The sequence below is a fragment of the Heterodontus francisci genome, chromosome 8, assembly GCF_036365525.1.
Source record: "Heterodontus francisci isolate sHetFra1 chromosome 8, sHetFra1.hap1, whole genome shotgun sequence".
Taxonomy (NCBI): domain Eukaryota; kingdom Metazoa; phylum Chordata; class Chondrichthyes; order Heterodontiformes; family Heterodontidae; genus Heterodontus; species Heterodontus francisci.
In genome coordinates this window covers 125,344,068-125,366,727 of record NC_090378.1, presented here as the reverse complement: position 1 = coordinate 125,366,727, position 22,660 = coordinate 125,344,068, and the positions used below count along the sequence as shown (strand labels likewise).

The 22,660-nt window shown below is 44.3% G+C and overlaps 1 protein-coding gene across 1 annotated transcript in view; it reads right to left on the bottom strand.

Annotated features, from left to right (window-relative positions):
- The window catches only part of LOC137373145 (zinc finger and BTB domain-containing protein 37-like), a 350,886-nt gene that overhangs the window by 8,904 nt on the left and 319,322 nt on the right, over positions 1 to 22,660 (bottom strand). The window contains exon 3 of the mRNA XM_068037997.1: positions 15,812 to 15,914. Within this exon, the coding sequence (XP_067894098.1) occupies positions 15,812 to 15,914 (103 nt within the window). The remainder of the gene's footprint in view (positions 1 to 15,811; positions 15,915 to 22,660) is intronic.

Sequence of the window (22,660 nt, the reverse complement as noted above, 5' to 3'; positions counted from 1 at the left end):
CGGATCATCTGCTTCAGATGATGAAGGGTATACTTCGCTGGATGCCAGGAGAAAAGATGCAATTTCGTGCCTATCGTTATCGAGACAACAAATTCCAGTTTTTCAGCAGCGCTATTGGTTTGGCATGGGGGATGGGCAGACAGCAAGAGAGAAATGGGAGAGAAGGTTATCTGCTAATTCCTTTCAGATCCTCTAGGCACATATGGGAGGAGCTGATAGAATCACTTTGGTCGAACATGTTGTTTGACAAACGTACAGCATAAAGTAGGGGAAGAAATAAACTTTTCAAGATTTACAGAAACTGTTGATATTTTAAATTCATTGTCCCTCCTGCTGTTTTAGTGAGGTGGGGGATAAAACGTGTGTGTTGCTGCTTATACAAGTTACTCCTCAAATTAATCAAGTTCACAGCATTGAATATCAGTTATTAGAGATTTGTAAAGTACAAAGTAACATTTTGATGAAAGGTCATTGCCCTGAAACACTGACTCTATTTCTCGCTCCACAGATGCTGCCTGACCTGCTGAGTATTTCCAGTATTTTCTGTTTTTATTTCAGATTTCCAGTATCCACAGTATTTAGCTTTTGACACAGTAATTACGCTTAGGCGTGTATGGGGTGCATCTGGGAGGGGCAGTACCTCTGAAAAGGGCAGACTTGTCACACTTGTACCACCTTTCATTGGTCCTCACTAGCACCCAGCTCCCATCTGTGGCTCTGAGTAGTTGTTTGCATGTAACAGAGGCCACGCTCTAGCACACCATCAGGACTGGAGAGGCTTTGAACAGATCTAGCAACTCAAAACTGGGCATCTATGTGGCACTGTGGGCCATCAGCAGCAGCAGAATTGTACTCAATCACAATCTGTAACCTCATGGCCCGGCATATCCCCCACTCTATCATTACCATCAAGCCGGGGGATCAACTCTGGTTCAATGAAGTGTAGGAGAGAGTATGCCAGGAGCAGGACCAGGCATAGCTCAAAATGAGGTGTCAATCTGGTGAAGCTATAACCCAGGACTACTTGCATGCCAAACAGCGTAAGCAGCATGCGATAGACAGAGCTAAGTGATCCCACAACCAGCGGATCAGATCTAAGGTGTTTGATAAGGCAGAGGGCAGGAGAGGTTAAATAACAAGGCTGTCCTGAGATTCTTTGCCTTTGCCCCATGATAGCTTTGTTATTTAATCTCTTCTGCCCTCCACCCTATCAAACACCTTCCCCTTTGTTCTCTCTCCCCCGCCCCCCTTCAAAACCTAATTCTTTTCTAACCTTTGCCAGTTCTGATGAAAGGTCACAGACCTGAAACGTTAACTTTGCTTCTCTCTCCACAGATACTGCCAGATCTGCTGAGGATTTCCAGCACTTTTTGTTTTTATTTCAGATTTCCAGCATCTGCAGTATTTTGCTTTTATATGTTGGATCAGATCTAAGCTTTGCAGTCCTGCCACATCCAATTGTGAACGGTGGTGGACAATTAAACAATTAACAGGAGGAGGTGGCTCCACAAATATCTCCATTCTCAGGGGAGCCCAGCACATCAGTGCAAAAGATAAGGCTGAAACATTTGCAACAATCTTCAGCCAGAAGTGCCGAGTGGATGATCCATCTCGGCCTCCTCCGAAAGTCCCCAGCATCACAGATGCCAGTCTTCAGCCAATATGTTACATCAAGAAATGATTGAAGGCACTGGATACTGCAAAGGCTACGGGCCTTGACAGCATTCCGGCAATAGTACTGAAGGCCTGTGCTCCAGAACTTGCCGTGCCTCTAGCCTAGCTGTTCCAGTACAGCTACAACACTGGCATCTACCCGGCAATGTGGAAAATTGCCCAGGTATGTTCTGTACACAAAAAGCAGGACAAATCCAACTCAGTCAATTACCACCCCATCAGTCTATTCTCGACCATCAGTAAAGTGATGGAAGGTGTCATCAACAGTGCTATCAAGCAGCACTTGCTTAGCAATAACCTGCTCTGTGACACTCAGTTTGGGTTCCGTCAGGGCCTCTCAGCTCCTGACCTCATTACAGCCTTGGTTCAAACGTGGACAAAAGAGCTGAACTCAAGAGGTGAGGTGAGAGTGACTGCCCTTGACATCAAGGCAGCATTTGACCGAGTATGGCATCAAGGAGCCCTAGCAAAACTGAGGTCAATGGGAATCAGGGGGAAAACACTCCGCTGGCTGGTGTCATACGTAGCACAAAGGAAGATGGTTGTGGTTGTTGGAGGTCAATCATCTCAGCTCCAAAACATCACTGCAGGAGTTCCTCAGGGTAGTGTCCTGGGTCCAACCATCTTCAGCTGCTTCATCAATGACCTTCCTTCAATCATAAGGTCAGAAGTGGGGATGTTCGCTGATGATTGCACAATGTTCAGCACCATTCGGGACTCCTCAGATACTGAAGCAGTCCGTGTAAAAAAATACAGCTAGACCTGGACAATATCCAGGCTTGGGCTGATAAGTGGCAAGTAACATTTGCACCACACAAGTGCCAGGCAATGACAATCTCAAACAAGAGAGAATCTAACCATCTCCTTTTGACATTCCATGGCATTACGATTGATGAATCCCTCACTATCAACATCCTGGGGGTCAACATTGACCAGAAACTGAACTGCAGTAGTCATATAAATACTGTGGCTACAAGAGCAGGGCAGAGGCTGGGAATCCTGTGGCGAGTAATTCACCTCTTGATTCTTCCGTTCCAGCTGTATTTTAACCATTAAGGAAAACCAAAGGGTAGTTACTGGGCGATAATGGCTACTCTTTACCGATACATTTCATGACTCCAGTTCGCAACCCATGTCCATGTGCGCAGCTGGCATAAAATGAGAGTTTGAGAGTCATGCTGCCACATGAAATCTGATAGAGCAGACTATCGGTGACCTGCAATCACACTTCTGCCATTTGGACCACTTTGGAGAAGCCCTGCAGTCCTCAGCTGAGCGGGTCTCAAGGTTAGCTGCACCACCTTGCTATCATGAGGGAATAGCTCTAGCCACCACCTTTCAGGCAAGAAGCTGAGAAGAAGGAGCATGAGGAGGAGGCGGAGGGAGAAAAACAGAAGCTTCAACCTAAACAATTCCTTTTCGCCCAGGTTGTACAAATAATTCAATAACCTCAACACCAATTCCCCAACAGTACCACACTCCTTACCTTTCATCTGACACTGACCATCACATCATCCTTGGCAAAAATAAAAGCCAACACAAAATATCTATTCCAATTCAAATTTATAAATTAAACCATTCCAGTTTGCGTACAAAAATAATCCCCCTTGTGCATTCCCTTAGTGCCTCTGCCTGTCCTAGTGGTCCTACAAGGTGCTGTATGGATGGTGGAAGGCAGCTGGTGGTCAATTGAGGAAACTGCAGATGGCCTTGCAGAGTGGACCTCGTGTAGCTCTGGACCTAGAAGACGCAGCTTCAGAATGCACCATCTCAGTCTGGGTTGACTGGCTGACAGCTAACAGCAAAGACACTGGTGGTGGAGTGGCAGGGGTGAGAAGAGGAATGCTGGCATCTTGACTGAGGACAGCAGGATCATGCTCCATGGAGCCACTGCCTCTAAAATCCTAGTAATCTGCTGGAGAATGGATTGTGTGACCCGCTGAAAGCCCCTTTGAACACCACAGCCATGGTGTCAGCAGCTGAGCTGCTACTGCAGCATTCAGACGTTGGTTGGCTAGTGCTTGTGTTGCAATGGGAACGAAGACATCGGCCATCAGATGCTACAACACAAATGAGTCAATGGAGTTGTCCACTCTTTCCATGCTGGGAAGAATGGACTCCAAGCTATGTGCAAAGCCCTGTGCCGTGTTGGAACTGGAATCCTCTCTGCTCCTTGACAGTGAAGGCAGACATTCTGGCAGGTTTCCTAATGCACCAAGCATTTGACTGTGTACATCCATCAGCTTTCTTCAGTAGCATGGCCCATCAAAGACCATTTTCTGAGCCCTCTGCAGCAGAACTAGTGTACAACCTGGTCCTTTGGCTGCGGTACTTATGCACAGTCTCTCACCACGTGCAGATCCTACCTCTAAGCGATCCTCTAAATTACATGTTGTGTCAGTATCTGAGCTGGTGACTGTGACTGAAAGGCTGACTGTGTCTCTTCATCTTTAAGGTCTTCCTATTTTTCCACCACCAAGTTGCAGTTCTTGGGTATCTGAAATGAAAGAAGTATAAGGGTTGTGTTGTGTTGAGGGGAGAGGAGAAAGTATGTACGTGCATGCTTACACCATCTGCAGCTTGTAAATCAGAAGGGATTAAGGGTTGAGGGGGAAGTGGGATGGTCTCAGTGATGGTCCTTTCCATAATGGCCAGCACTGTCACCTCCATGGGAGCTAAATAATGCAGACACACCTGCTCCCCTTTGGTTAGCTGCTGCTGCTTTCAGTTATGTTCCACATTCTCCTGCAAGAGAAAGGGAAATGTGTCAGTAAATGTTATGTAGTCGGTTTGAGAGGTGTTGCTGTCATGGTTGAATAGTTACCAATGTGTGAAAACTGTGGTATGTAGGTGTGAAGCTTGCAATAGTGCTCTGTGTGTGAGGTCAGGCATACGAATGTTAGGTTTGAGTCCTGGTTGATAGAGATTGTTGGCAGGCGAGTGCTGGGGTGTGCTGAATTTAACAGTGGCTGAGGCTGGTAGTGCATTTGGTGGTATATGGCATTTGAAGATGCACTAACTGATACTGACCATTTGTGTGAGATCATTAAACTCATGCAGCACTGCATCTAGGTCCTCAGGACTAGACTGCTGGCTTTGGCCCCCGCAGCTATCTGTTTCCATTTCCTTCTCATCATGAGTCTGGAGGGCCTCCTGCCCCTCCTGAGGACAGAGGACATCCCTCCTCATTTCCACCTCCTCAACCAAGACTGCCAATGCAGCCTCTGAAAACCTGGCTGCCCACTCTCTTCCATGGTCAGCCATTTTACACTTTTTTCCACGTCAGGTTCAATTGAAGAATGACCCCCAACACCAGCTCTAGCCACAATGCACCTTCCATTTAAGAGGTGAACGCTAGCTTTAGGAAGTGCGAGTTACTAACAATATTGATCCCCAGGCTGATGCATGCAGCCAAAGCGTTGGCAGCACTGGCTGCATGCGGAAAAAATTATACTGAGCAGGCAGTACAAAGTTGCAGCCTATGTTCCACATAACTGGCATAGGTTAACCACGCATTACGATCTCTACAGCTGTTTACAGGGGATAACCAATTTAATCCCCCCCCTTCTGCTCTCACCCCTTTCCCTCCCTTCCAGAATAATGCTCCTCTTGTCCATATCTACCACCCCACCAGCCTCCACATTCAACGGATCATCCTCCACCTTCAGAGTATTGCTACCACCAAGCACATAATACCCTTCCCATTCAGCGTTCCGAAGGGACTGTTGCCTCCGCAACACCCTGGTCCACTCCTCAGTCACTCCCAAACCACCCTTCACTTCCCACGCAAGTGCACGAGATGCAACACCTGCCCATTTACTTCCTCCCTTCTCACCGTCTGAGGACCCAAACATTCCTTTCGGGGGAAGAGCCATTTACATGTACTTCTTACAATTTAGTATACTGTATTCGCTGCTCACAATGTGGTCTCTTTTACACTGGGGAGGCCAAACGCAGACTAGGTGACCGCTTTGTGGAATAGCTTTGTTCAGTCCACAAGTGCGCCCCGGAGCTTCCAGTTGCCTGTTGTTTTAATTCTCTGCCCCACTCCCAATTGTCAGTCCTTGGCCTCTTACAGTTGCTCGTTCTATTACCATCTTCTTTTGCCTTGCACCATCATCCTTTTTGTTATTGAATCTCTCCTGCTTTCCACTCCATCACAGACCTTCCCTTCTATTCTTCCCCCCCTCTTCCTCTTTCACTTTTTGCAGTTCTGACGAAATGCCACTGACTTTGAAACATGATCTCTTTCTCTCTCCACAGATGTTGCCTGATCTGCTGAGTATTTCCAGCATTTCCTGTTTCTGTTTTTATTTCAGCATCCACCATATTTTGCTTAGAATTATTTCTAAAACCATTTGGTTGAATAGGTTCTCAGCCAAAAAAAGACTCTGCATAACCAAGAGCTACAAAGAGAAAGATCTGCACTTATACAACATCTTAATATTGTGGATTTCACCACCTCAGGATGTCCCAAAGCACTTTACAGCCAATGAAATACTTCTGAAGTGAAGTCACTGTTGTAATGTTGGAAAAGCAGCAGCCACTTGTGTGTAAGTGTGTAAGAGCAGCTGAAAGCTGAGCATTGTACTGAGAACAATAATTAGGAGTACAGTGCCACAAGCACTAGGATGCCTTGTGCTATTGTACAGTCAGCTCCTTTCTAATTTTAACGACTTAAAGGGTAGCTGAGAGCTACTGAGTAGACTAGGGCAACCAAACTACTCTGCTGCTGAGTGGTTCTTGCATACTAGGATATTGGCATCAGTAACATAAATGCAGAACGAGCGGGATAATGAAAGTGCTGGACTCCAGAGCTGAACAGGATAAACCACTGCTGGATTGGAATATCCTCAGGAATTTATACTCGGGAATTAGGTAGACAGACACCATATGAAATTCAATGTAGAGAAATGCAAAGTGCTCCACTTTTTTTTACTCGTTCAGGGGATGTGGGCATCACTGGCTAGGCCAGCATTTATTGCCCATCCCCAATTGCTCTTGACCACTGCAGTCCATGCGGGGTAGGTACACCAACAGTGCTGTTAGGAAGGGAGTTCCATGATTTGAGTGTGTGGCTTGAAGAGGAACTTGCAGGTGGTGGTGTTCCCATGCACCTGCTGCCCTTGTCCTTCTAGGTGGCAGAGGTCGCGGGTTTGGAAGGTGCTGTCTAAGGTGCGTTTCTGCAGTGCATCTTGTAGATGGTACACACTGCTGCCACTGTACGTTGGTGATGGACAGAGTGAATGTTGAAGGTGGTGCATGGGGTGCCAATCAGCAGGCTGCTTTGTCCTGGAGTGTCGAGCTTCTTGAGTGTTGTTGGAGCTGCACTCATCCAGGCAAGAGAGTATTCCATCACACTCCTGACTTGTGCCTTGTAGATGGTGGACAGGCTTTGGGGAGACAGGAGGTGAGCTGCTCGCCGCAAAATTCCCAGCCTCTGATCAGCTCTTGTAGCCACAGCATTTATGTGGCTGGTCCAGTCAGTTTCTGATCAATGACGACCCCCAGGATGTTGATAGTGGGGGATTCAGCGATGGTAATGCCATTGAATGTCAAGGGGAGATGGCTAGATTCTCTCGTTTGAGATGGTCATTGCCTGGCACTTGTGTGGTGTGAATGTCACTTGCCACTTATCAGGCGGGCAGCCATAAAGACAGGGCTAAATTGTGGCGAGTCGAAGAGACTTAGTAGTTGGCAGGAAAAAAGACAGAGGCGCAAGGGGAGAGCCAACTGTGCAACAGCCCCAACAAACAAATTTCTCTGCAGCACCTGTGGAAGAGCCTGTCACTCCAGAATTGGCCTTTATAGCCACTCCAGGCGCTGCTTCACAAACCACTGACCACCTCCAGGCGCGTATCCATTGTCTCTCGAGATAAGGAGGCCCAAAAGAACTTATCAGCCCAAGCTTGATGTTGTCCAGGTCTTGCTGCATATGGACATGAGCTGCTTCAGTATCTGAGGAGTCGTGAATGGTGCTGAACATTGTGCAATCATCAGCGAACATCCTCACTTCTGACCTTATGATTGAAGGAAGGTCATTGATGAAGCAGCTGAAGATGGTTGGGCCTGGGGCACAACCCTGAGGAACTCCTGCAGTGATGTCCTGGGACTGAGATGATTGTCCTCCAACAACCACAACCATCTTCCTTTGTGCTAGGTATGACTCCAACCAGATTTTTCCCCGTGATTCCCATTGACTCCAGTTTTGCTCGGGCTCCTTACTGCCATAATTGGTCAAATGCTGTCTTGATGTCAAAGGCAGTCACTCTCACTTCACCTCTTGAACTCAGCTCTTTTGTCCATGTTTGAACCAAGGCTGTAATGAGGTCAGGAGCTGAGTGGCCCTGGTGGAACCCAAACTGAGTGCCAGTGAGCAGGTTGTTGCTGAGCAAGCGTCAACTTGTTTGATAACACTGTTGACAACCCCTTCCGTCACTTTGCTGATGATCGGGAGTAGACTGATAGGGTGGTAATTGGCCAGTTCGGATTTGTCCTGCTTTTTGTGCACAGGACATATCTGGGCAATTTTCCACATTGCCAGGTAGATGCCAATGTTGTAGCTTTATTGGAACAGCTTGGCTAGGGGCGCGGCTAATCTGGAGCACAAGTCTTCAGTATTATTGCTGGAATGTTGTCAGGGTCCATAGCCTTTGCAGCATTCAGTGCCTTCTGCCATTTCTTGCTATCATGTTGAGTGAATTGAATTGGCTGAAGACTGGCATCTGCGATGCTGGAGACCTCAGGAGCAGGCCGAAATGCATCATCCACTCGGCACTTCTGGCTGAAGATGGATGCAAATGCTTCAGCCTTGTCTTTTGCACTGATGTGCTGGGCTCCTCCATCATTGAGGATGGGAATGTCTGTGAAGCCTCCTCCTCCTGTCAGTTGTTTAATTAACCACCACCATTCACAACTGGATGTGGCAGGACTGCAGAGCTTAGGTCTGATCCGTTGGTTGTGTGATAGCTTAGCCCTGTCTATTGCATGCTGCATCCGCTGTTTGGCATGCAAGTAGCTCTGGGTTGTAGCTTCACCAGGCTGACATCTCATTTTTAGGTATGCCTGGTGCTGCTCCTGGCATGGAACCATAGAAATGTTACAGCACAGAAAGAGGCCATTCAGCCCATTGTGTCTGCGCTGGCTGAAAAAAGGTAGCTGCCCATTCTAATCCCACCTTCCAGCACCTGGTCCATAGCCTTGCAGGTTACAACACTTCAGGTGCATGGCCAGGTATCTTTTGCTCTCCTGCACTCTTCATTGAACTAGGGTTGATCCCCCGCTTGATGGTAATGGTAGAGTGAGGGATATGCCGGGCCATGAGGTTACAGATTGTGGTTGAATACATTTCTGCTGCTGCTGATGGCCCACAGCACCTCATGGATGCCCAGTTTCGAACTGCTAGATCTGTTTGAAATCTATCCTACTTAGCACAGTGGTAGTCCCACACAACATGATGGTGGGTGTCCTCAGATTGAAGATGGGACTTTGTCTCCACAAGTTGGTAGGTTGGTGAGGATGAGGTCAAGTAGGTTTTTCCCTCTTGTTGGTTCCCTCATCACCTACCGTAGACCCAGTCTAGCAGCTACGTCCACTTGAAACATAGAAACATTTACAGCACGGAAGGAAGCCATTCGGCCCATCAAGAGGACAAAAATAAAAGTGTGGACTATTACTTAAATGAAAAGAAAATACATCTACGGAAATTGAGAAAAATCTGGGGGTTCCTGAATACAATAAATTGAAGTTATTGCAGCAATGCTTGGTGGCAGAAAAGCAAATCAGATGTTGGGATGTATTACAAGCTCGATATTGAGCCAAAATAGTGAGGTCATTGTGCCACATTATAAATAATTGGTGAGACAACATTTACAATACCGTGTACAGTTCTGGTCGTCACATTGCACAATACTGTCAAGAAGACAAGGTTAAGGGCACTCCAGCTGAATGCACACAGTATTCGCAACAAGGTAGTTGATTTATAGGCACAAATAGAGGTAAATGGGTATGAACTAACTGTCATTACAGAAAAGTGGCTACAGGGTAGCCAAGACTGGGAACTGAATATTCAAGGATATTCGACATTTAGGAAGGACAAGAAAAAAGGAAAAGGAAGTGGTGTTGCACTGATAATAAGGGATGGGATCAGTACATTAGTAAGGGAGGATCTCAGATCAGAAGAACAAAATGTGGAATCTGTTTGGGTGGAGCTAACAAATGGCAGGGGCAGCAAACATTGGTAGGGGTTGCTTATAGGCCATCAAACAGTAGTGGTAGTGTGGGGCATGGCATTAATCAGGAGATTAGCGAAGCATGTAGCATGGGTAATACAGTAATTATGGGTGACTTCAATCTGCATATAGACTGGGCAAACCTAATGAGCACTAATGCTGTGGAGGACGGGTTTCTGGAGTGTGTTAGGGATGGTTTTCTACAGCAGTATGTTGAGGAACTGACTAGAGAACAGGCTATTTTAGATCTAGTATTATGTAATGAGAAAGGGCTAATTAATAATCTTGTTGTAAAAGAACTTTTAAGGATGAGTGACCATAATATGATAGAACTTTACATTATGTTTGAAAGTGAGGTGGTTCAATCTGAAGCCAGGGTGTTAAATTTGAACAAAGGAAATTATGAAGGTATGATGGGCAAATTGGTTGAGGTGGATTGGGAAAATACATTAAAAGTTATGACAGTGCACAGACAATGAATAGTCTTCAAAGAATTATTACATAGTTAACAGCAACTATACATTCCTTCAAGGCACAAAAACCCCAAAAGTAAAGGCAGTCAACTGTGGCTAACAAAGCAAGTTAAGAATTGTATAAGATTAAAAAAAAGGCCTCTAAAGTTGTCAGAAATAGTAGTAAATCTGAGAATTTGGATCCAGAAAAGGAGAACCAAGAAACTGCTAAAGAAAGGGAGACTAGAATATGAATGTAAACTAGCAAAAACCAAAAATGAATGGTAAAAGCTTCTATAGGTACGTAAAAAGTAAATATTTGGCTAAGACAATTGTGGGTCCATTCCAGGCAGAGTCAGGAGAATTTACAATGGGTAATAGAGAAATGGCAGAGAAGCTACATCATTACTTTGTGTCTGTTTTCTCTGAGCAAGGTACAAGAAATCTCCCAGAATTACAGATCCAAGGGACGAGGGAAAATGAGGAATTGAAGGAAATAGTACTTGTAAGAAGGTTGTATTGGAGAAATTAATAGGGCTGAAGGGTGATAAGTCCCCAGGACCTGATATTTTACATCCCAGAGTGTTGAAAGAGGTAGCTCTGGAGATAGTGGATGCATTGGTGATCATCTTCCAAAATTCTACAGATTCTGCAACGGTTCTTGCAGATTGGAAGGTAGCAAATGTCACCCCACTATTTAAGAAGGGAGGGAGAGAGAGAACAGGGAATTACAGACCTGTTAGCCTTACATCAGTAGTAGGGAAAGTGTTAGAATCTATTCTAAAGGATGTGATAAATGGACACTTGGATAATAATGATCTGATTGGGCATAGTCAACATTGATTTATGAATGGGAAATCATGTTTAACGAACCTGTTGGAGTTTTTTGAGGATGTTACTAACAGAATTGATAAAGGGGAGTCAGTGGACGTAGTATACCTGGATTTTCAGAAAGCTTATGATAAAGTCCCCCACAGGAAGTTGGTTAGCAAAATTAAAGCTCATGGAATAGCAGGTAGTATACCGGCATGCATTAAGGTTTGGTTAACAGGCAGAAAACAGGGAGCAGGAATAAACGGGACATTCTCGCGTTGGCAGGCTGTGACGAGTGGGGTACAGCAAGGATCAGTACTTGGACCCCAGCTGTTCACAATATAGATCAATGATTTGGATGTGGAGACCAAATGTAATATTTCCAAGTTCGCGGATGACACAAAACTAGGTGGGAATGTGTGTTGTGAGGAAGATGCAAAGCGGCTTCAAGGGGATTTGGACAGGCTTAGTGAGTGGGCAAGAATGTGGCAGATGGAATATAATGTGGAAAAATGTGTGGTTATCCATTTTGGTAGGAGGAACAGATGTGCAGATATTTCTTAAGTGGTAAGAGATTAGAAAGTGTAGATGGACAAAGGGACCTGGGTGTCCTCGTCAATAAGTCACTGAAAAGGTAACATACAGCAAGCAATTCAGAAGGCTAATGGTATGTTAGCCTTTATCGCAAGAGGATTTGAGTACAGGAGTAGTGAAGTCTTGCTTCAATTGTACAGCACCTTGGTTAGACCGCACCTAGAGTACTTTGTGCAGTTTTGGTCCCCTTACCTTAGGAAGGATATTATTGCCACAGAGGGAGTGCAACGAAGGTTCACCAGACTTGTTCCCGGGATGGCGGGTCTATCCTTTGAAGAAAGATTGGGGAAACTGGGCCTGTATTCTCTAGACTTTCGAAGTTTGAGAGGTGATCTCATTAAAACCTACAAAATACTTAAAGGGATAAACAGGGTGGATGTAGGTAAGATGTTTCCCTTGGTTGAGGAGTCTAGAACCAGGGGACACAATTTCAAAACAAGGAGGACAGAGATGAGGAGAAACATCTTTATTCAGAGAGTTGTGAATCTTTGGAATTCTGTATCCCATAGGGCTATGGAAACTCAGTCATTGAGTATGTTTAAAGTAGAGATTGACAGATTTCTAAATATCAATGACATAAAGGGATTTGGGGATAGTGTGGGAAAAAGGCATTGAAGTGGATGATCAGCTATGGGCGTACTGAATGGTGGGGCAGGCTCGATGGGCTGAATGGCCTACTCCTGCTCCTATGTTCCTAGGAGAGGTATTGAAAGGATACAGATGATTTAATGGAAGGTGGGATGTATGATGAGGAGCTGTTATGTAAATTGGGCATTTTCTCACTGGAAAAGAGAAGCTTGAAAGGTGACATAATTGCTCGATCATATCACTACAAACATACAAATTAGAAGTAGGCCATTCGGCTCCTCTAACCTGCTCCACTATTCAGTTAGATTATGGTTGATCTGTTTGCGTCTTGAATTCCACACTTGCATCTACCCCTGATAACCCTTTGATTCCCTTGTCTAACAAGAATCTATCTACCTCCACCTTAAAAATATTCAATGACCCCGCCTCCAACACCTTCTGAGTCAGTGTTCCAAAGTTGCACAACTCTCTGAGAAAACATTTCCCCTCATCTCTGTCCTAAAAGAGCGACCCTAATTTTAAAACAGTGCCTCTAGTTCTGGACTCACCTACAAGAGGAAACATCCTTTCCATATCCACCTTCTCAAGACTGTTCAGGATCTTATATACTTCAATCAAGTCTCCCCTCACTCTTCTAAACTCCAGTGAAAACAAGTCCAGTCTGTCCAACCTTTCCTCATAAAACAAGCTCTTCATTCCAGGTATCTAGTCAATCTCCTCTGAACCACCTCCAACGTATTTACATCTTTCCTTAAATAAGGAGACCAAAACTGCACACAGTATTCGAGATGTGATCTCACCAATGCCCCGTAGAACTGATGCATAACATCCTCACTTTTATTTTCAATTCCTCTCATAATAAAGGATAGCATTCCATTAGCCTTCTTTATTACTTGCTCTACCTGCACTAGAACACCTAGATCCCGCTGCACCTCGGAATTCTGCAGTTGTTCTCCATTTAAGAAATACTCTACTTTTTTATTCTTGCTGCCAAAGTGAACAACTTCACATTTTCCCACATTATACTCCATCTGCCAGATTTTGTCCCACTCACTCAACCTGTCTACATCGGTCTGCAAGCTCCTTATGTCCTCTTCACAACATAATTTCCTACCTATCTTTGTGTCATCTGCAAATTTAGCTACCATGCCATCGCTCCCCTCATATAAGTCCTTGAAATAAGTTGTAAAAAGTTGAGGCCCCCGCACAGACCCCAGTGGAATCCCACTTGTCGCATCCCGCCAATCAGAAAAACCTATTTATGCGCACACTCTGTTTTCTGCCAGCCAGCCAATCTTCTACTCATGCTAATATATTATCCCAACACCATGAGCTCCTACTTTACGTAATAACCCGCAATAACCTTTTATGTGGCACTTTGTCAAATGTCTCCTGGAAATCCAAGTACAGTATGTCAACGGGCTCCCTTTTATCCACAGTGCATGTTACTCCTTCAAAGAACTCCAATTAGTTGATCAAACATGATTTCCCTTTCACAAAACCATGCTGACTATTCCTGATTACCTTGAGTTTTTCTAAGTGCCCAGCTATAGCCTCCTTAATGATTCTAACACCTTCCCCACGACAGACATCAAGCTAACTGGCCTATAGTTACCTGTTTTCTGCCTCCCACCCTTCTTGAATAGAGGGGTTATATTTGCTACTTTCCAGTCTGATGGAACCTTTTCAAAATCTAGTGAATTTTGAAAAATTAACACCAACGCATCTACTACCTCATTAGCCACCTCTTTTAAGACCCTAGAGTGAAGTCCATCAGGACCGGGAGACTTGTCAGCCCACAGCTCCATCAGTTTGCTCAGTACCGCTTCCCTGGTGATTGTAATTTCACCAAGTTCCTCTCTTCCTTGCACCTCCTGATTTACAGATATTACTGGAATGTTTTTTGTATACTCTATAATGAAGACAGAAGCAAAATATTTGTTCATTTCATCTGCCATTTCCTTATTATCTACTATTAACTCTCCATTCTCACTCTCTAGAGGACCAACACTCACTTTACTTACTCTTTTCCTTTTTAAATACTGGTAGAAACTCTTGCTATCCATTTTTACATTTCTAGCTAGCTTCCTCTCATACACTAGATAGGGGGACTAGATAATGTTGACCATGACAAGTTCTTTCACCTGGTCCAGAACAGCAGAACCTCAGGACACAGCCTGCAGTTGAAGGGGGGTAAATTCAAACCAAATCAGTGGAAACAGTGGAGAGGGTGGGGATTTTAACGTGGGCCAGAATGTGAGATTGGGTGTGGGTAGGGATGGGAGGGTTAAATGGGCAAGAAGTCCGTGTGCATTGTCTCCAACCTGCTGACCTCCTGGCTTTACTGATGTGGGATATGTTGCGGGCTGCCAAAAGGCGAGATGGTATGTTAAATATGGTAATAAGGATGGGAACCTCAGACTTAAGCTGTTTTGCAAGTTTAACTTGGTGAGACGAGGACAGCCTCGAAGACAAGACAGGTGCCCTTACAGCACACATTGTGGCCCAAGAGGAGCGGGAGTTCTTCCTCTTGGTCCCGCAAGCTACCCCATCAACAGACCATCTCCCCCTTACAACGCTCCCCCTGCTGGGATCAGATCCCCTCCCCCACCATGGGATTGGAGATCAGACCTACCTGGTCCTGTGTCGTCCTCCGGTATGTTCCCCGCCTTACTGAAAGGCAAGCCTATCAATCAGGCTGACCTTCAAACGGGGAACCTGTCAGGGCGAAAAGTTGAACATTCTGGATTTAAAGCCCAGACTCCCAGGTCTCCCATATGCTACCAGAACTGCACCCCCCTCCCCCTATCATGTGACGGCAAGTAAAAGTTCTCCCCATTATTTCACTGAGTCAGTCTATGGAACAGCTCTCTTGGTGGAGGCAGTTAGTATTGATTCAATCAAATGCAGATGAGATTTATTTCAGAAAATATTCTGAGATACAGTATATGAATAATTTGATACTTGATACGTGGTAACTACTGGGGAGGAACATGTGACGTTGAACCCATGGTTCCTAAAGCTCTCCAAATGTCTGGTGTCTGTTGTAGACTGATCGATATAGATTGATTGCTGTGATTAGTCAACAATTCCAATATTGTTACAACATGCGATTACCAGGATGGTAGAAGGAATATTGGCTGGACCTTTTCTCATCCCAAAACATATAACATGATGGGTACAATAAAATCAGCAACCAATACAGCAGCAGCACAATGTGGTACTGACACCAACAAAGGCTACATCTCCGTCAGACATCACAACACAATGCAGCCTGCCTACATTCCAATCTCAGTGGGGTTGCCCTACAATTTGGGGGAAAACCCAAGCAAAAGGGGAAGTGGGGTGAAAAGTCTCCGGAAGAAACAAACGTTGCAAAATAAAAAACTCAAGGGTGGAGGGGGGAGGTTGATTATATTGAGATGGAGGTGATTGTTTCACTGCCACAGACAGAGTTACCTGTGAGTTAGGCTGTTTCCGTTCCTCGTTTTTGCCTGGAGACACACTCCTCGCTCTGTGGCGCTCAGGCACTGTGCAAACGACGCTGCCAGATGGGCTAAACCTGATTAGCAAACACAGCAATAATGGACAGTTTAGTCAGCACAAATATCGGGGAGTGTTGTACATGGAAGGGGCACAGAGACAAAAGACCGTTTTACACCAATGAAAGTATATTCTTAAGTGAGAAACAGTGTTCTCACCGATAAAGAAAAATCAAAGACTCAATGTTATCGGTGCAGTAATTAACCACTACTGCTAGCAATCTCCCGTGACATTGCTCAGAGCCTTCCAGTAAACTGTTGTTTACAAGCTCAGTCCAAGAGACTTTCTAATGACCTTTTTTTCCCCCAAAAAAGACAAATTTCCAGCATCTATGGAATCTTTTTTCAGTTTTAAAACACAAATCCTCATTATTTAACAAAAAAAATGGAAGCACTCGTGACACCTCCACCTTTCGAGGAAGGAAACACCATTTTTAAAAGCATTTTATTACAAAGTATGGAAAAACAGAAGATGAAAAATAAAAAAAAAACATTCATTCTCATTCACTCTTTACCCGCAGATAATACAGTTCTGCTTTGTTCTACCTTTGCACTCAGATAACTCAAAGCAAAATTAGATTCTAGATAAAGCATCTGCAATGACATTAGTTTTGACCGCAATGAGGATAATCTTAAAATGACAAGGTTGCAATAGTAAACACCATTGGAATATTCTGGAATTCTGGTTTTTAAATTTTTCCACAATACTAGGGGATTATGATCAGTATACCAGTGTCTCTGTAGTCGTGGCGGGCATAAACAACAATAAAACTAGGGTTTCTTTTTCCACTGTTGAATATCTTTTTTGGTGTTGATTCAGCATGTTGGAAAAGCATCTCACTGGCCTTTCCATACCTGATTCATTGTCTTGTAACAGGACTGCACCGAGCCCCAGGTCACTAACATCAATTGCTACCCTGAAGGGCTGAGTGAAATTTGGGCAGCCAAACTGCTTCAGTAATCAAAATGGCTTTCAGCCTCTAAAAAGATGTTTGGCACTCTCCTGACCGCACTACCTTGGTTTTCTTTCTGTGTAGCAAATTTGTCAGCGGAGCAGCTATAGTACTAAATTTGGTACAAACTTGTGGTAGAAACCACACATCCCCAAAAACCTCATTATTTCTCACTTAGTCTTAGGGGTAGGGTACTCCACCAATGCATGTACTTTTGCTGTTCCTGGCAACACTTGTCCTTGCCCTTGCCCTATGTGCCCAAGGTAGGTTAGTCTGGCTTTTGCAAATTCACTTTTGGCAAGGTTTATCATAAATTAGCCGATAATAATTTCTTAATAGAGCTTCTAGTTGTTCCAAGTGGTCCTTCCACGTGTCACTGTATACCAGCACATCATCAAGGTAAACCACACAGTTACTGGCTACCACTTGGTTCATTAGTCTCTGAAAAATTGCTGGGGCATTTTTTAGCCCGAATGGCATCACTTGGCATTGGAAAAGACCACCTCGTGTGACAAAGGCTAATATTTATTTCGCTTGGGGTGTTAAAGGAACTTGCCAGTATCCCTTTAACAAATCTATCTTTGTAAGGAACATGGCACTGCCCACTATGTCAATACAGTCTTCCAAGCGAGGAATTGGGTAGGAGTCTGTCTTTGTTACTGCATTAACTTTTCTGTAGCCTATGCAGAGTCTGTTGAACCGTCAGGTTTAGGCGCTAATACCACTGGGGAACTCCGGCTGCTTTGACTGGGTTCAATTAAGTGGTTTTCCAGCATGTATTGGATTTCTGCCTTTACATGAGCCTGTTTCTCTGGACTTAAGCGATAAGGATGCTGTTTTACAGGAAAGGATTCCCCTAGATCCACATCATGTGTGGCTAAGGTTGTACATCCTGGCTTGTCCCTGCAGACTCTTTTAAATGCTGTGAGTAGCTTTGTTAGGTCTTCTCATTGTTCTGCATCTGAATATGAAAGCATAGTGTTACGACCGAGGCAGGAAGAGTGCACTGTTTATTCCCAATCCACTTATCCATGGGTCGCAACATATTTAAATTTTTCCCCAATTACCAATACGGTCAATCCATAGCCTCTATTTTTATCTCAGAATAAAACACACCAACCAGGTGTCTTTAATAAACAACAGAATTATCAATTTATTATAAAACAAGTCTTAACCAGTAATGAAGTAAAGCATAAACCCACAGATTGAAATATTAAAGTTCCCTTTTTACCTTAGACCCTCACACACCGGTTAACTGCAAAAATAAAGGGATTTTTGTTTTGAGAGCTCTATTACAGACGAAAAAAAAACATTTGGGCTGAATACATGCTCATTCTTGAAGAAACAGCAGATGAAATATGTTGTGTTCCAAAACTGACATACAATCTGGCCTCCGAGTACACATAGGCGGGTCACTGGGATCTTTTAGAACAGTTCTTTTCAGGCGGCATTCAGAATTAATTTAGCAGGTGTTACGACCAGGTGAGAAATGTGTCCAAGGGTCTTTAGCTGTCTTTACCTGGTCTTATTGTAACAGGGTTTTATTTTTAAACACACTGTGTTTTGAGCTCCCCTTTTTGTGAATACTTGTTCACAGCTTTCCAATTATAAGACAAAGAAACCAATTCACATATGCTTAGAGGTTTAAAGAAGATGAAATTTTATTAAAACCTACTTAAACTCTAATATGGTTCACACCTACGGATATACGACGTGCCCATGCACACACGATACACACAAGCAAATAGAGACAGAAAAGAGAGGAAAATACAGTAGCGCGGGGTTTGAGGCAATATCAGAAGAGTTTCTTGTTTACTTTGCTTCGAGCTCACTTGATTGTAGGTAGTCTTGCTGTTCGACGGGGCCCAGAGTTCTTCTTAAACTTCGTTCACATAGGAGACCCTTCTCTCTTTGAGGTTCACGTGTTTTCACAAGATTCAGTTCCGTGGGAAAGCGATGGAGGCAGGCAGGACTGGAGAGGAGGTTCTGTTCCAACCGGGGACATACGGCTTTCTGAGTTCAAATCCCCTGTTGGAGGTTCAAATTCCAACAGCCAGCTAATCATGTGACTAAAACTGGTCTGACCACTTCTTCTATGTTTGTAGATTCTGCTATCTTAGCAGTCAACCTGGAATGCTAGCTCCCCCCACCTTCAATGTCTGGTAATCAAAGTCCATTGTTGGTTGAATGGGTCAGGGCATGGTCCTTTGTTCCAACACTGCCTGTTACCATTCAAATGTCTTTCCAGTCAGGGGCTTGCAATTTTAAGTTTTAATATTCATGTGGCGAATAATGTGTGCCTCAGTCTTGGTAGGTGAGGGGGCTTGCCTGACACAGGCTTTTCTTCAAAGACAGGAGATAAGATGAGTTGACACAGTGGACTTCTCAGGGTCTTTGAGAGAGGTGCTGGAAAGCTGAGCTGGGTTATGGTCATCTCCCCTTCCTTCGAAGTTCTCTCCCTTTTTATACAGTTCAACCCCAACTCAAAACAATTCAAAAATGAAACTGACAACAGGAGGTCAACCTTTTGACCTCCATCAATGTTGACCTGTCACTTCTTTGTAAACAAATTCTCCAGGTGCCCAAAGTTGTCTGTTGTTTATTGAGTTGAAAGTCAGGTATTTTCCGCAGAGGCTTGTTGTTGTTGCTAGAAGTCAGGTGGTTTCTCAGAAAGGCTTGTTTTCCTCACAAGACCTCTCAATGTCCCAAGCCATCTCAAGCGCCGCTGACTCATTAGTGTGTATAAGCTGGGAATGTTGGCCGCCTCGAGGACTTCTGTGTTGGAGATACGGTCCTGCCACCTGATGCCAAGTATTCTCCGGAGGCAGCGCAGATGGAATGAATTGAGACGTCGCTCTTAGCTGACATACGTTGTCCAGGCCTCGCTGCCATAGAGCAAGGTACTGAGGACACAGGCCTGATACACTTGGACTTTTGTGTTGCCCAAAGTTTCAGCATCAATGGAATCTTTTATCAGTTTTAAAACACAAATCCTCATAAGTTAACAATAAAAAATGGAAACACTCGTACAATATGATCCACTCTACTTAATGCAAAATTTGTTAATTGGAGTTACGGGATAACTCAAGATTGTGCACTACCAGGAGTAGATGCTACTCTCTTCAATTAGCATGAACAACAATGTGATGGACATATTTTAATTAGAAGTTTAAGGTCAAGAACACATCACATCAGCCCCAGTGTACAGTAGAAAGCAAAGGAGACAGTAAAACACAACAATATAGTACAGAAGGAGACCATTCGGCCCATCGTGTTTGATTGCAGTGATTATTATTTAGGATTGTATGAATGTCTCTTTAATGGAGACTGTAAAAACTATGTACTGCACTGTAATGGATACCACATTCAGCGACACACACAAGACCGCACCCGTCCCTTTTATTTAGGGCCATTACTGCATTAGTGAGAGAGGCCAACATGACATGAATTGCAGAAGGGTGTAGGAAGCTTCCAGTTTTCCCTGGGCTAGCCAATTTTGTAAGTTGTTTGCTTACACACTGCATCACGAATATTACAGTAATAGGGCAACTTAAGTAACAAGGTTAGTTTGATTACTGTACATAGTACAGTTCAGTTAAAAAAACAAACAAAATACAAACTTAACAGGTGGTGTTTTTATTAAACAAATCCTTTCTCTCGACTTCCCAAGCTGCTATTTCTGGAAAAGGTGCCACTCCATTATTTGAAAAGAACACAAATAGCACTAACGTTGATTGAGCGTCTGATGCCCAGGATTTCCAGCAATTAAGTGTTGTTATGGTGACAAGTCATCATCTGTGATTCCTAACAGTGTCAAACAAGGTTGTGTTCACCTATTCCAACACACTGCTGGCCGGCCTCCCAACCTCCATAAACTTAAGCTCATCCAAAACTCTACTGTGCATATTCTAACTTGCACCAAATCCCGTTCATCCATCACCTCTGTGCTCGCTGACCTAAACTGGCTCCTGATCCGCCAATGCCTTGATTTTAAAATTTTAACCTGTGTTTCCAAATCCATCTGTGGCCTCGCTCCCTCCCTTTCTCTGTAACCTCCTTCAGCCTTACAAGCCTCTGAGATCTCTACACTCCTCCAGTTCTGGCTTCTTGAGTATCATCGACTTTCGTCACCCCACCGTTAGCAGCTGTGCCTTCAGCAGCCGAGGCCTGAAGCTCTGGAATTCCCTCCCTGAACCTTTCTGCCTTGAAGACACTCCTTAAAACCTACTTCTTTGACCAAGCTTTTGGCCACCTATTCTATTTCTTTACATGGTTCAGTGTCAAAGTTTGCTAGATAATGCTCCTTTGAAGCATCTTGGGACGTTTAGTACATTAAAAGCACGATATAAATGCACGTTGCTGTTGCCCATGCTCCAACCTGGTTTAGCACACTATTTGTTGGGGTATTGCCTGACGCATTTAAGAATGGTGATGGGGGAAATCAATATTCGATGCCGCTACTCAACCTTGAATGTCTGTGGGTTGAAACAAAAGCAAATAAATGCTTGTGACATGCTTTGTTTACAGTACTTGCCTGTGCTCTCGAGGACATCCAGTGATGACGTTACTACTTTGCTTGACCAGCACAGTGCTTTGATCTTACAATTTAAAACAGACTGAAGTCCTGGTCCAGCCCATACCTGGTCATCCAGTCACGCCCTCCTGCAACTCTGATCGATAATGTGACACGCAGACTGCCACAGTTGGTAATAGCGTCACTCACTGGATTGGCAGAGTCAGCTATGGCAAACTTGAGTAGACAGAATCTGGTGGGAACAAGGGGTGGGTGGGCTGCAGACTGAGCTGCAGTCCTCACTGGCCTGCACATGCTGCATTTGCTCTTGGTGCCACATCAAGCAGCTTGACCGATGCTACTTTCTACAATATATTATTAGCACCAAGTGGAAGCTCAGGGTAGCCTAAAAAGTCCTCAAGCATTGCTCTATTGCCGGAATGAGGCCACAATGAGAACAGTCCTGTGCGGTAGTCTGGACAAGTTGTTCGCATCTCCAATTCGAATTCTCAAGGGGCCACCTAGGGTGAACTGCAGTCTGTATTGGTCAACTGGTCAACATGAAAGGGAACCCAAAGATCTTCTACTAGCATGTCTATAGTAAGCGAGTAGTTAACAGGAGGAGTGGGGCCTATTAGGAACAGAGAGGGTAATATATGCTTAGAGGCTCAGGGCAAGGCTAATATATTTAATGACTACTTTGTATCGGTGTTCACTAAGGAAATAGATGCTGACAAAATATCAGTAGAAACAGAGAGAGTAGAGGCAATGGATAGGATCAAAATTGAGAGAGGAGAGGTACTAAAAAGGCTGGCTCTGTTTAGCGTAGATAAGTCACCTGGGCTGGATGGTTTGCATCCCAGATTGCTAAAGGAAGTGGAGATGGAGATAGCAGAAGGGCTTGCCATAATCTTCCAATCTTCCCTGGATACGGGGGAGGTGCTAGAGGATTGGACAGTGGCAACTGTAACACCCTTATTCAAGAAAGGGTGTAAGGACAGTCCAAGCAACCAGAGGCCAGTTAGTTAACATCAGTTGTAGGTAAGGTTCTGGAAACAATAATCAGGTAAAATATCAACAGACACTTAGAGAGGTTTGAGTTAATTAGGGAGAGCCAGCATGGATTTGTAAAAGGCAGATCATGCTTGATAAATCTAATTGAATTTTTTAATGAAGTAACAGAGAAGGTTGGTGAAGAGAATGCGGTAGATGTTGTTTATGTGGATTGTCAAGAAAACATGCTATGCCAAATGAGGATTTTTAATTCATCGGTTGGAAACATACATTAAACTTTTAAAAG